This window comes from Hippopotamus amphibius, chromosome 5 (assembly GCF_030028045.1).
Source record: "Hippopotamus amphibius kiboko isolate mHipAmp2 chromosome 5, mHipAmp2.hap2, whole genome shotgun sequence".
NCBI lineage: Eukaryota > Metazoa > Chordata > Mammalia > Artiodactyla > Hippopotamidae > Hippopotamus > Hippopotamus amphibius.
The window spans coordinates 23980001-23995944 of NC_080190.1; the positions used below are offsets into that span (position 1 = coordinate 23980001).

General features: G+C 39.6%; 1 protein-coding gene across 4 annotated transcripts in view; it reads left to right on the plus strand.

Annotated features, from left to right (window-relative positions):
* SORCS1 (sortilin related VPS10 domain containing receptor 1) overlaps positions 1 to 15944 on the plus strand; it is a 497412-nt gene that overhangs the window by 354594 nt on the left and 126874 nt on the right. For all 4 annotated transcript variants that reach the window (XM_057735386.1, XM_057735384.1, XM_057735383.1 and 1 more), the window contains exon 6: positions 9913 to 9977. In XM_057735386.1, the coding sequence (XP_057591369.1) occupies positions 9913 to 9977 (65 nt within the window). The remainder of the gene's footprint in view (positions 1 to 9912; positions 9978 to 15944) is intronic.

The following is a 15944-nucleotide window of genomic DNA, read 5'->3' on the forward strand; positions in this document are numbered from 1 at the left end:
TTCCCCTCCCCTTCTCTCCTTCTCTCCTCTCCTTTTTTCCTCCATTCTCTTTCTACCACCTTAAAATGTTTCCATCCACAGTGGAGTACTGATTTTTTTAAGGCAAATTAAAAGGTGTGTATTTTTTATTTTCTGTCATCACTTTGGTTTCCTCAGCCAAGCAGTTAATAAGAGTTCAAAGGCAAACCAGCACAACATTCAAAGTGTTTTCACAGGATATCATCTCTGTATTTGCCCAGCTTCAAATCTCTTCATAACTTTTATTCAAAACTCTGGAAATGCTTTGTGAATAAATAAAATACTAAGGAGAATAGCTGCCATTTGACACCCTAGGAATTTGTATCTGTGGTGAAGACAAATCTAATTTCCTCCTATATCTAACCCTATTCTACCCTTGCTCCCCTCCAAGTTTTACTGACCGGATCTCTTTCCCTTTTCCCTTAAGGGCTTGGTAATCAGTAGCCTCTCAGGTACTTTTTCAGAAGTACCAATACCCAGCAACAAAGCAAGAACATGTTTTTGCATCATAATAAACTGGAAAAGTATAAAGAAGCTATTCAAGAATGGATAAATCAGCCTTAAGTGAGGACCGGGACCTGGCAGTCCATTGTGGAGACTGATACTGTGCTTCTAAGAAAGGTCAAAATTGATTAGTCATTTTGCAAGTAACTATAGAGAAGCCACCTTCAAGCTGAAGCCCTGATACTTAAGAGGGTCTAAACTAAACTTAATATCCATTCTGCTTCTAATCTCTGGAACATGGAACCTTCTCAAATATGCCTTGGTCCATGCAGCCCTGCTCCCCAGTACATTTGTCTTAGTCCATTTGGGCTGCTATAACAAAGTTCTACATACTGGATGGCTTGTGGACAACAGAAATTTCTCTCTCGCAGGTTTGGAGGCTGGAAGTCCGGGATTAGGGTACCAGCATGGAACGGTTTTGATGAAGGCTCTCTTCCAGATTATAGACAGCTACCTTCTCACTGTGTCCACATATGGTGGAAGGGGCAAGGGAGCTTCTCTGTCCTCTTTTATAAAGGCACTAATCCTATTCATGAGGGCTCCACCCTTGTGACCTCATCACCCCCAAAGGCCCCACCTCCTAATACCATCACCTTGGAGCTTAGGCTGAAACGTGAATTTTGGAGAGACACGTTCAGACCACAGCAATATTTAATCCTTGCAGGATGTCAGAATGTCTGAAGTTTTCCCATTATTTCTCTTTATATTTTTAGTGTAAGACACACACATTGCCTTTTGAGTTAATCCTGACTTTTCTGAGACACAAAGGGTTGAAAAGAAAAGGGAATTTTTTTTTCAAGAGATGAATCACGAGTGAGTTAAGAACCTGGGTTAGTAGTTCCAACCTGACACGCTCTGAGTGGTGTGACCTTGGGCAAGGTATTTACTCTCTTGAAGCCTTGGTTTCCTTAATTGTGACATGCAGTGTTTGGACTAATTCTTCTCTAACAGTCTTTTCATCTCTAAAGGATCCCTTAATTCATACTGTTTACAATAGTGGTAGCTATGCATACTCTTTCTTTTACTCTTTACAACACTATTATTATCAAGTATTATCATCCTTTCTACAAATGGTACATGGAGTTGTAGAGAAATTAGAAAGCCTAGGTTCCAATCTGATTGTATCATGTATTAACCCTATGACCTTAGGCAAGTAAAGTGCTTTCAGGGCTAACATACCCTGTCTCTTATCACATTATTATTTTTCTGAATTTGTGTCATATGTGAATTTTCTAGGCACACACTATGTATTCTTATCCAAGTTGTTGACACTTGATGAGCAGGACACTAACAAGGGCACAGCCTTGCAGGCCCTATGTGACATCCACCCCACATTTAACAGATGGACACCAGCCATACATCAACACCATTTGACAATAGGTTTGTTTTTCTTTTAATGTAGTTTAAGTCCCTTATATATATATATATTTTTTCTACACAGCTTTTAAGAAATGATACATTATATATAATATATACCTGATATGTATTTATATTTATACACTCCCAGTCTTCTCTATTGAAATGTAAACTTCATGAGGGGCAAGGATTTTCCTGTCTTTTATTTACTGCTAAACCCTCAGCATCTAGAACTACCACTGGCACATTGTTGGTATTCACTAAATATTTGTTAAACTCATTCATTCATTCATTCATGAAAAATTTTAATTGAGGAGCTGCTGTCTGCCCTGCTGAGCAGTAAGTGTTAGGATGCCCCAGGAATCCTTAGTCTAGAGCAGTGGTCTCCATGGTGAGCCACCTGCAGCAACACGCCAGGGGCGGACACGATGATTCATGGAGCTGTGGGGAGAAAATATTAGAATTTCTGACTTTTTGCTTGGTTATATTTTGATTTCTATTTTGTGTACATTTTATAAAGTTAATATGTAAATACTCTAGTGCATTTCCACAACTTATTACTAACAACTCATATATTGGACACGTGCTTATATTTTTTCTCTTACTTGCTGTGTTCAAACAAAAAATTTGGAGATGGCTGCCCTTGGAATTCTCTTATGGAATGTAATTTCTCTGGGTCAAATTGTCTCTAGCGGTGGAATACTTAGGTTTCCATTCCTTTACACTCATATTTGTCCTAGCTTCTAGTCTGAAGTTCTTTGTCCTTGACAGATAGGTAAAGAAAGAGGAATTGAAGTTCTCTCCTCTCCTTATCTTCTGTTAATATGGCCCCTCCAGTCCCAAGCAAGACCTTCACACCTTCCTCCTCTCACTCTGAATTTAAGTTCAGCACAAACACATACCTCCTGGTATCCCTGACATTTTTTTTTCCTGTCACAGCTTTAGCCTTCCAAGCACTCTCTAGCAAGGCGGTGACTGAGTTGTAAGCACTCTGAAATTTGCACACATTGATTACACCTGCCTTAGAAATTTTCTTGTTTTTATTAATAGTACAAGTTTATTAATATTAAAAATAAGGCATAAATACATCCTTCTTGTATTAAAAAGTTACTGCTAAGTATAAAGATCCCTTTGACTATTAAAACCCCACTGTTGTAAAACCTCCCAAGGTGACTGCCATTATGAATTCTGAGTGTGTATTTCCAGTAGCATTTTTTTCCTTTTACATACACTTTTGCTCTGGGTTGATCAATAGACAATAGGTAAATTGGGTATTTTTATTTAATAGATTGCAATAAAGTAGTTTGAGATCTCTCTCATTAATTTTATGTTCTGGCATGGAACAGTCTCCAAAATACATTACTGAGTAAAATTAACAAGTTGCTAAATATACATAGGGCATGGTACCACTACAGTTTTAAAAGATAAAAAGAAAACCTTTCTAAAAAAATATCGTGAGCTCCTCTTTTACCTCAACCCCACACTCTTTGATCATTTAAAGTTTATTTCTCTATATCTCACTGGCACCATCATTTCTGTTTGGGGATCAGGCTCATGATCTGGTCATGCTCCCTGGTGTCTCTCTGTATCTCCTCATCTGTATTCAGGAAACAACAAAGACAGAGATGGGGAGGGGCCATAAAAGTGGGGAAATAAGTAGGAAACAGGAAATGCAAATGATGTAAGAAGCAAAGTCATTACATGAGAGCAAGGGAAAGTGGGAAAGGATAGGGAAGCACTGTAGAGGAATGGTTTGCCTCAACCAGTCTAGAAGAATGGTTGGTATCTCGAGAGATATGTTGCTTACTTCTAAGCATTTTCATTGCTCTTTCAACTTTTAGCTTTATTTCTATCCAGCACTTTATGCAACAGACATCCTCATCTCCCACAACTCTCCTGAGCTTTATGTATTCGTGCATTTTGGGTCAGACACCCATTCCTCGCTTTGCTGTCCTAGACACCCATTCTTTCTTTTTGTCTGTCTGTCTCTCTCTCCTGCATTTTGTTGTAAATGTCATATAACATAACAGTCAGTCTTCTGGCTTGGGGAGTAAAAATGACAAAATGCAGAATTTAATGAGCTTTAGGCTGTTGGCCATGCTGATTCTCTGTATCCATTATGCATTCAAAAAACTAAGTACCATTTTTATTTGTCTGCCTAATTATTGGTTGTTTGTAGTAGCTACCTTTGTTTCTGGGAAACCAGTGTGACCATGCAGAGACCAGAAGAAAGCAAGCAAGCATGTTTCTTAGGCTTACAGGAGAGGTCAAAATGCCACCTTTAGGCTGCCTTTTTTTTTTTTTCCCTAGCTCACTTCCCCGCTGTGGGTAAGAGATGAGACCTCAGGCTAAGCTGCTTTGTTTAGGAGTAAAAGTTGCTGCATTAGCGGGAACTTTCCTGATGATGTTTATCTTGAGAGCCTAACTGTAGTGTTAGATGAAGAGGAAACCCTTGACTACAGAATAGGAAATCAGGGTATCCAGACACTAATATAATACATGCTGGCACTTTGCTGCTTCTCTCCGTAGCAGACAGGACCACTTGCTTCTCTGGACTTTGTTTACGGAGAGCCTGCGGGGACTTAAATGCTCTATCTAAAACAAAAAAGGAGGAGGGCAGGTGTCTCCAACTCCCCAACCTCTGTTTCTCTGCAGATCCCTCCCCATTCCTCCCTTGGCCATTAGCTGCAAATCTAAATCTGAATAAATAGGTGCTATCCCATCACAGTATTTATGTTTTAATACTTGCTCGGCAGTTATCTATCTCAGGACATTTTGCGGCTCCACAGCATTTATTAAGCAGTATATTAAGCTGATATAAACTCAGACAAAATGCCAGGAGAATGATAAACTAGTGACATTTTTGAGTTTCTCTGTAGAAATGTCTACAAAGGCTGCATTTGGCTGATTGTATTTCAGGAAGCTGATGTTGCACTGCTAACTTCATGGTGCACTATATCAGGGTGAATGTTTTATTTGCATTCCTGACTATGATAACCCTTAGATTTTATTCCCGAATAGCTCCTAAATGTGAGCAGCAACTTAAGATACTGGAAGTGGAGATCCATCAGGCTGACTTTGTCTTGTTTGTGTCCACAGAGCTGAGTCTAGTATGTCCTGAGGGCCTTCACCTTATACTTTCCTTGGGCAGAGAGACCAACACATACATAGATGGAGGCACAAGTTCTTCTTTTCAGTTGTTTATAAACTTAGTGCATAACTTTAGTATCAAATACAAAACCTTAGCATGATGTACACAGGGCCTAAATTTTCATTGTTATCTGCTACTGCTCTACTGTGAGAACTTTAGATCCACCGTGTTGACTTACTATAGATGCTTCTATGGATCAACCTGTCTCTGACCTGGGCCCTTTTTACTTGATATTCATGTCTAAGGAGAATGTTCTCCCACCCCCTCTATCCATTGATCATATTATTGCATATCTTTGAAGATTCAACCCATTTACTCTAAAGGCTTCTAGGACATTCATTTTCCTCCAGACATTTCTCCTACATCTTCCAATACCAACTTGAATATTAGAACCCTTGTTTCATTGGATTACTGTCTCTCCAATAGCACAAAAGCTTTTAAAGGCAGGGAATCTGTAGCCCTTGTTCTTACCACATAATAGGGCATTGGAATGTTTCACTAAATAAATAAGTGATTTTATTTTTTCATACAGTTGATCTCTGGGCTGTTGACTCTTGTATTTTTGTCTGTTGAGTTATGATGATAAGTCATTTCTGCTAATGGGGTACCCATGATATCCCAAGAACCATTTATTACCAACTTTAATTTTAATTTTCATGAGTATTAATTTTCACATGAGAATTAATATCCCCCATCTATCTACACATCCTTGTTGTGTGCTGGGAATCTGCTAGGTGCTTTAAGATGTAATTTCCAGGAAAATTTATTTTAGTCTCATTTTCTCCTTAAAAAATAAAATAAAATAAGTATAGAGATGTTAAGTAACTGACCAAATGTCACACATACAGATAAATTGATAAATGCTGATATGGCTGGCTGTGTACTTCTCCTTTATCCAAAAGCATTCAGTAAACATTGATTGAATATCTATATAGGGCATGCATGGTGTCTGGCACAGAAATATAAAAAGTTTGAGCTTGTCTGTCAGTAAGAGGGACAGACAAATGTCACCACTTGAAACATGGCCAATTTGTGCTCTGCAAAAGTATGTGCACAGTTCTGGACGTCTCAGAAGGGATAACCAACTTGCCTTAAGTAGCAGCCCCGCTGGGGAGACTGTTTTCAACTTCACTCATCTGCAGCTGAGCCACAGACCAGAGAGTTAAGAAGGCAGAGGAAGGGTAAGAGGTTATTCCAGGTGGAGGCACCAGCATGTGCAAAGGCATGAGGTTGTTCCTTACCTTCCATGAAATTCAGCTCAAGAAGGGAATTCATTTTCCCCATTAGACATAAAGGCAATATAAAAATATGCAAGAGACAGCCATCTATTGTCTTTTTATATAATTAAAGGATCCTGCATGGAAAGTTTTCATCTCATTTTTATAGATATTCTTTCTGAGTCGCAGAATTGAATGTCCCAATATATTAGATGTTATAGTAAATATTGACCAGTATAAAAATTTGTATGTATTTGCTAAGGAAATATTCTTCTCTTTGCTCTGGTAAGCACAGAGAATGCAGTGATAAAAAACAGAGCACCTGCCTTTTGGGAGCCCAGTGAAGTAAGAGAAGCATTTATGCAGGGAGATCCAGCACACCGTTAGAAACCACAGCAGGGGTGTGTACGGGACAATCTAGAAGCGTAAAGCAAAGGTGCCCACACCTTTGTGCTTAGTACCGGAAGTCAGGGTTACTTATGCGATTGGAAGAGATACTTGAAGCCATTCTTGAGCTCTCACTCCAAAAATGATATCACCAAGTGGAACAGTTTGGATTACATTTTATGTTTATGCTTTATTGAGGCATAACTGACAAATAGAATTGTGATGTACTTCGTGTACAATGTGATGATTTGATATACATATACATTGTGAAAGGATTTCCATAATTGAGTTAACGCATCCATCACCTCACATGTTTACCTTTTTTTGTGTGTAAGAACACTTAAGTTCTACTGTCTTAGCAAATTGCAGTTGTATAATAGTGTTCTCAATTATAGTCACCATGTTATACATTAGATCCTCAGACCTTATTCATCTTATACCTGAAAGTTTGTACACATTTACCTTTCTCTCCCCATTTCCCCATCCCCCCCCCTCCCCGGTCCTGGCAACCCCTTATTACCATCATCAGTATCATTATTAAGCACAACAATTGGTCTTAAAACATACAGACAACCATTAAACTCCACAGTTCCAACTAAAACATATAAATGGCCTAGAAAATGATACTTTGCACGTCATCTGCAGTGATGTGTTTCTGCAAAGTGTCTGGTCAATGATAGCACCATTAAAACCTGCACCTCCACAGACATTTAACATTGTTTGGCTTCAGCTCTTGAGAACTCACCAGTGCCACAAAGTAAAAGCAGCAGTAATCCTTTATAATCTGTGACTGCAGATCCAGAGGGACCCTTAGGCCTTTAGGAAAAAGAGCAAGCACATCAGCAAATATAAATTGTTGGAAACACCATGGTCTGGCTTTAAAGTTTTATTTTCTTGTTGCAGTTGTTTTGCTATACATGAGAAAATTTTTAGGCAGGGTAAGGGAGTTGCCACAGTAGACTTTGGAAAGACAAAGGATTCTGTTTTGTCCCTGTCTCTTTTCTTTAGTTAATAGGAAGGAAATGTCACTTGAAACAACAGCTCCTACCTTTAGAAATAATGAAAGATCTTAAGAGACTTTGATTTGGGGTCATGAGCACATGGAAAGATGTGACTCAATGCAGGGTAATCATTTTGACTCCCCTTAACACTAACCACAAGCCAGGCAGGTTAAGTTTGCATGGTAGTTGCAACACAGTTTCTGGGATGCCAGCATCATAGGTGCTGGTCATTTCAAGGAAGAAACTTGCAGCAGATAAGGTGGGAGGTGACCAACATGTTACTACCCAAGAATAATTTACAAAAACTGGTTACCTGCTGAGCTTTCTAGTTTGAGGGTTGTTAGGAGGGGAACTTGTCTTGTTTTTGTTGTTAATGCTGATGACTGTGGCCTCATCAGTAGAGGTCACCTGTGAATGTAATCAATGCTTCACTATGGGAAGCAGAGAGCTACCATCCCTGGACAAGCAGGCATTCCAGTATGTGACTGATATTACGGTTAAAGTGTCACTGTCCGCCTGTGTTCAGATTCTAACCAGGTAGAATGTCCAAGTGCATGCCCCCTGTCTCTTGGGGGAAAATTATAAAACCCTTGTTAGGACATTTCTGCTTCCTGGGAGAAGAAGAAAGCAGAGCTTAATGTTTCAAGCATAGGCTCTGAATTTCAGGCCATGTATCAATCAAAGAAAAGTTGCTGTCAGTGATAATAGGGCCTAAGGAGATTTCTTAAGATGAAGAGAGACTAAGCTAGGTAGGCATCAGATTCTGAGTTGGGAAATGAGTTCAAATAAGAAGAGTTCTGGGAATGCCCTTAGGACAATGGTTCATTTACTTATTTCAAAGAGCTCACAGACCATTAAACACTCTCCCTACCCTTCTCCCCCACCTTCTTTCTTTCCTTCATTTCCTCCTTCTTTCTTTCAACATTTGACTATCTGTTATAGCTCAGGCATTATTTTATTCATAAACACGTGAATATAAAGTGTTTAAAACAAAGTTCCTCTAGTGGCTCTCAGTTTGGTGTGTGTATGTGGGGGGGGGGCTGCTTTTATATGGGGAAGGACATAAAATAATTATTTATAGCAAACTTACAAAATTTTATTAAAAAAGAAATACTTAGGAAGAGAGCAGTTTTCCTGATATAGCTGGGAAATAGTTAATGGAAGAAGTGACCTTTCAGATGTGTCTTAAAATGAGTCAAAGAAGATGAGGTGAAACTGGACAAGGGCCTTTCAAGCTGGAGAGAAAAACATGCAGAGGCTCACAGAGGGCTGAGGAGAGGAATGAGGCACCTTCAGGAAGTGGCATGTCTTCCCGTGTGGCAGGAGATGGGGCAGCAAAAGCGAGATGGGTCTTGGGTTCCACACTGAGTCCTGAATGTAATGAGTGTTTTTCACATCTTCATTTTCTCACGTGGATTGGATGGTAGGGCTGAGGAGCTCGGGGGAGGCAGAGGGAGACTAGTTTTAAGGTATGTTACTATTTTCCACTAGTTTTAAGGTATGAAACAGAACAGATTAAATGAATGTTCTGCAAAGCCTGATGAAAAAAATGATAGACAGTCCCAAGTTTAATTAATCTTGCTGAATGAAAGTCTTGGAGTATGATGGCCCATATTACGTATATAACAGAATACTTATTTTCTATTTAATATGGCTCACTGCAAGATAAGACTAAATAATGTGTGCCTCCAAGGCATTTTAAAAGAGACTTGTGTTTTCCTTACACTTGTGGCTCCCGGCACATATCATAAAGTGAGTGTGCTGGCATCTCCCACTCCATGGGTTCAGCAATACAGAGAATGGTCGCTTTGTGCTGTTATTGCCACCACATTGGTTGGGTCACGTAGTTTGTTCATAGGGTAGCAGTAGGTAGCTTTGCAAATTTCAAATGAAAACATTAATTAGATCAGTTTGCTATTTAAATCACTGTTCAAGTCGCCCAGTTAAAGCAGCTTGCCTGGCCTCTTCCTGATAAGTCTTGAAAGTTTAATATACTGAGATTGTTACATATGACATGCATGGGAGTTATTTGCAAGTCTGAGTTAATAACACACAATATCCTTGCCAGAGTTAAGCCTGGCCTTCATCAAATAAAGGTTTCATTATCAGTTTTATTTGAAGTGGAAATTTTACTGTCAGGCTATATCAGTAAATACAGTAGATCTATCCCAAGGATTGTGATTTTAGAATCTCATGGACTTTAGTAGTCTGTGGGCTCAGCTGAGTTTCTCTGAGGCACCTGGGAGTTCATTAATGTTGATGTTTTTCTACCTTTTAGGTCTGTGATGGGGTCGAACAAGGAGCCAGATCTTGTGCATCTCGAGGCCAGGACTGTGGATGGTCGTAAGTAAAGCAGCTTTTCCACGACATTAATAGTAATGTCCGTTTCCTCCATCTGCCATAACCACATCTGTGTTAAGGGAGATCACAGTGGCAATAATCTCAGTTGTTTGGACCTGAGGACTTTTTTCCTTGTCCTTAGTGATCCAGAATTGTCTTAATAATTCTGCACAACTCTCATCCAGTGAAGGGGTTTTTCTTGGCAGGTGATGAGAAAATTCCAAAATTCCTTATATCTAAAGTAAACACTTGTTATTGTATTATTACTTCTGTTTTGATTTGTTTTCCCAGTTTCCTTATTTTTTTTGTTCAATTTTACTGCACGTTTATTAAGAAAATTAATTTCTGATACTTAAATAAACTTTGTAAGACATCAAAGTTTTCCCAGGATATTCCGTTTGGATCTTTATACTCTGTAAAAATCCTCTTGTTTATTCTGGCTACTTTTTTTCCAGTTTCCTTATTTTATCAGGTATCATCCAGGCAATGCCTCACTGTCTAGTGGGAGATCCACAAAGCATTTGGAAAGGGTTAGGAAAAGAGAATCGTCCTGTGTGTCCGCTGTCTTAAGCGGCAGGAGGGAAAAGTCAGTTGGTGGTTCTGAACATCCCTGTTTAGATTGGCTACAGGGAAGGACTCTGTTTCCTGTGGACATTGTGACCTTAGCACACGATGTAGAGCAAAGTTGCAGATCCACAACCCAAACCCACATCTGCTGACTCACAAGTTCACTTACTTATTGTGTGACCTTTAAAAAGTTACTTAAACGCTTTGTGCCTCCATTTCTTCGCTGTAAATTAAGTTGATAATAATGATTCCTGCAGTAGCTAATATTTACTGAGCACTTGCCCTGTACCAAGAATTATGCTAAGAGCTTTCTATACTTCATCACAATTAATCCTCACTACTCATAGGTGGTGGTTCCCATTTTACAGATGAAGAAATCAAGGCATAGAAAGTTTAAATAACATAGTTAAACAAGAGTAACGTGGGTTTCCTTCCCCTTCTTTTGACCTGAAGATCTCCAGAAGGGCTAAGTATTTCAGGGGGTACTACTAGGCCCAAGATGGGCTCTACAGGTGAAAGGGGAAGAGGAAAAAGAGAAAAGGGGGAAATGTATAGATGAAAAAAGGATGAGGGGAGAAAGGCCAGGTGAAAAGAAAGAGGTCTTGAGTGCAGAGAAGAGGAAGAGAATGGACTCTCCAGTTACCACAGAGCTAGGAGGCAGGTCGAAGTTGCTCAGCCCTGAGCCAGACGATGATAATCTAATTTTTGAGACCTTCCCTGTTTCAGAAATATCCCTCACAATTCACAAACTTCATCATCATTGACACCGAGCTTGTCTACCTGTCCTCCGCTCTTCCAATGAAAGGCAGATGATACCCGTGGTTTACCAGCTCACAGCTCAGAGAAGCTGGTCACCCCTGCCATCCAGACTCTCCAGAAACCACACCTACTCCGTCACTATGCACTCACAGGGAGGTATTTTTATCTCCAGAGGTTTCTTTACCACTTTGGGGAATGAATATATTCTTTGGCAGAATCAGTGAGGGGACAGATCAGGGTTCAAGTCAGCCATCTCCTTTCTCCTTTATAAACTCAGGCAGGGCTGTGATATGTAATATGCCCAGACTGTACCTGACAGAATAGTCTCAACAGTTCAGAGCTGCTTTCACACCTCTTTATAAAGTGGGCTTTCTCTGGTGGTGACCAGAGCTAATAATATTATCATAGATTCCAACATTCAGTTCTCAGTACACAATAGCCAGAGCTGTCCTAAGTCAAAAGTTGCCATGTTATCTGTTTAAAGCTTTGTTTTAGTTTCCATTTCTGTGATAATAAAGAACAAGGTTCTCACCTCTCCTTATAGCTGCAGCGTAATCTGCTGCTTGACCGTGTCCTCAGCCTCATCTCACTCGGTGCCCTCCTCAGTCCTCACCTGTAGGCCTTTGGGTTTGCTTTCAATTCTTGGAAGCTTCAAGGTTCTGTCTCCCTACAAGGCTCCAATACCTGCTGTTCCCTGTGCTTGGAATACCTTTCATTATTCCCTCTTCCCTGACCAATTCTGTGTAATGCATCACTGAAGATCATTCAGATTAAGGGTAAGCATCATTCTATTTGTTTAACTTTCAATTTTGCAATAATTTTAGACTCACAAAGACGTTGCAGAAAAATAGTACAGTTCCCCTGAACCCTTCACCCAGCTTCCCCCAATCTTAACATCCAAGTATAACCATAGAACAATATATCAAAACCAGGGAAAGCATCCATTTCTTAAGGAAGTCTTTCTTGAAGTCCTAATCTAAACCAGTTGATTTTGTTTGCTTTTGTCCAACTCTATTATTTTTCTTTATTGTGCTCATCTTAGCTTGAAATTACACATTCCATTTACATGATTATTTAACCACAGCTTTTCCTCTCCACCAGCTGATAAGTAAGTTCTATGAGTGCGGGAGCCAAATATACCTTTGTTCAATATTGCATTTCTAGCACATTCCACAGTGTCTGCATGTAGATGGAGCTTAATAAATATATACTGAATGAATGAATGAATGAATGCACAGTTGACCAACTGTCAGGGTTACTAGCTGGCTACCCAACCTCATTTACCAGGTTGTCTGAAAAATCTCGAGCACTGTATCTCAAACTTGAACATGCATAGGACCCACCTAGGGATCTTGTTAAAATGTGGACTCTGATTCAGTAAGGGTCCAAGAGTCTGCAGGTGAAGCCAGTGCCCCTGGTCTGCTGCACACGCTTAGAGTAACAAAGTCCCACAACGAAAAACTAATGAAAGAGCTTTAGGGTCTGTCTCCCGTGACTGCCCCCCTTGTTTAGAGAGCTCTGGATGGAATTGGTAGCATCCCAGATTGCTTTCATTTTCAAGCTTTGGGGGATAATGCTGCTTTCTGGCTTGTGGCATCTAACGCACATCACCCCGTATCCTGAAAACAGCAAGGCCGTCACTTTCCCTGATCGGCATGTTTTCTCTCACCCAGCATTATTCCTGTGCTCCCTGCAGGCACAGAGGTTGATAATGCCAAACTGTCATCTCAGGCTCAGCTTTCACAAGGCATGAAATACATCAGTTCTAATTTTATTTATTTTATTTTACTTTTTTGCAAAGGCAGCATCTTCAGAAACCATCCAAGAGTGAAAATTCAATAAAGGGATTTAATTTGAAAAGTTATCCCTGTCAAAACAAAACAGAAAAAAAAAAAAAAAAAAAAACCTACCAATTGAAATAAAGGATCCAAGCATAATGCCCGACCTGACTGAATATAAAAAACAATGAGATTTTCTCAGTATTATATTCCCTCTGTCTGTCTGTCTGTCTGTCTGTCTGTCTCCAAGAGATTCAGTAACCATGGCTTCAGATCAAAGAAACAGAGAGGAGGAGGAAGGAAAGAAAGAACACAGAGAGGTCAAACTATTAAGCGCTTTGCAAAAATAACTGAGGGTGTATTTATCAAAATCACACTCCAGGCTGGTCATTTGCTCCAAGAAATCCAGTATTGCTATGTATCTCTCTCCTCATTCCGGGATTGGAATCCCTCTTTTTTCTCCATCCCTTCATTACTGTTTAGTATGTGAAACCCATTGTCTATATTCTAGGTTATACATCTTGTATATGCCAAATATGCGTATGCCAGGTTATACATCTGGTATATACATATGCGTATGCCAAAATAATATATATATATTTTTACTTTGTAACAAGTAATTTTTTTTCTGATTTTAATGGGTTTAGGAATTTTGTAGCCAACGCACTGAGACATGTGACACAGAAAAAAAATCCCTCCTTGTTTATTTTGCTCATTGCCATGGGGCATATGGCAAATGCTTACCTAGGCTTGTTATTCAAAGTTTAGACTCATTTCAGATCTCCCTAGATTACACTTTATAATTAATTTCTGTTTCAATCGAAGTCTCCATATTTAAGGGGAGATGAGCTATGGAAAGCTTTTTGTTCTATGAGGGTCTATGACCGACACAGACATTTCTTGCCAACTGTGTTCTGAAATCTGGATATATTGTAGTTTACAACCATGACAAGGATGTTATTCTTTCTCGTACTACCTCTCTGCCTTGGGAAGCGAGCTGAAGAGAGCAACCTCAGTTACAATCAATCACAGGAAGTATTATTAGAGAATTTTGAACGAATTTATTGGACGTGGCATTTGTTATTGGCCCCTGCATTCAAGCGAGGACAAACTGACAGGTCCTCATCCAGGAAACAAAGATTTTACTGTTTCTGTACACTGTGCGTGCATGCGTGCGTGTGTGTATGAGTGAGTGAATGAGCACACACATTGTGTGCACCTAATACATTAAAACTGTTCCCCACTACATTAAAATAGTAAAAAGGAAACCTACATTCTATTGATTTACCTAATATAGGTACGTGTGTGTGTGTCTGTGTCTGTGTTTGTGTGTGTGTGTAATGTATGTGGTTAGAGAGAAAATGTTGACCACACTGTTGGACTGAAATCTTTGGGAAAAGCCGCATCTTATTTAATCTTGGTTCTATGTATAAAACACAGCTCAGAGCCTCGCACATTCGTGTGTGTTGATTTAATAAACATCTGTGTGTGCCGTCATTGGGCACATCTTCTTAAAGAAGTGCCTTTAACCATAGGGTGTGTAGAGTCCCTTAGGGCTAATGGGTGAACACGAGAAGCTCATGACTCCCTGAAATTGTATGCTAGTATGTATATGTGATGTGGAGGAAAAGAATATAACTTTTATCAGAATTCTTTGCATGATAATTACACATGGGTCTATAGATTTATATTTACGCTCATCTACATACGTCATCTTGAAAGAGAACCTGCAGTACCAAGGTTGAGCTTTATTGTTTCTCCGTTTTACTCCTGAGATGAAAGAGCTGCCCAGTGACCTGAATATTTCTGTACTTGTGGTGACCCATGCCAGCAGGGACAGGGGTCAGGCAAGAATTACTGGTCTCCGTGTCTATTTGCATGAGTAACTAACCTTGCAACAACTTGCCATAGGACTGACTAATCTCTTTCACTGGGGGAAAACCACCTTGGCCCTTTAACCAGCTGTGAAAAAGACTGCCCCGAAACTCTTTCTGAAAGGAAACTCAAACCAGCATTTTATAAGCTAAAGAGATAAAAATCAAAGGAAACTCACAACTTTGTATAACCACCATCCCACTAATTCTGGTTGTGGGTGAGAACTGGACATCTCATTTCTGCTTTTCACTTTCCACCCCTCGATTGAATTCCCACATTGAACAGCATGCAGACCAACACGTGGATGAGGCGAGCACTGCTGAGATACTGTGGGAGGGTGTTAGAGACCTCACGTCTCATCAGTCCCCAGTATATTAGCAGTGAAGTGCTTTGAGTTTCCACTACAAGTATTAATTACTCTTATACCAACAGAAGTAGCAACGACGACAATAAAAAGGATAAATGGTACTCCAGTGTATCAAGGGGAAAGTAGCTCCACTTCCTGACCTTCTTTCTCATTCCCCGAAGTTGGTATTTTAAGAAAAATATGTCTTCTGTGTTATTGCAGAAGCTGTTTGGGCTTATACAGATAAATACGTATGTGTGTACATACACACTCACAAATGTTCATGTTGTAAAACTGTGATGCCGAAGTCAATGTGGGTGAATACAATAGCAAGTTAAAAGTCTTTCTGTATCAGTATGTATAAATTTAGCCACTTCATGGCTAATCACTACACAGGAACCCCTTATACAGTCAATGATAATTTTGTTAATCACCATCTCATTAATAGACCTGTAGATGTTTGGCTGTTTCAAACAGTGTTGATACATACATGTACACACGCATTGCTTATTTGGGTAGTAAACATGCAAACGTGTGAAGGCAGGAAGCCCTGCTCAAAGAAAATCACCAAAGGGAAATCCCTGGGTCCGAGAGAGTGTGCATTTTTAAGTTTCATAGATATTGTAACATCGCTCTCTGAAATAG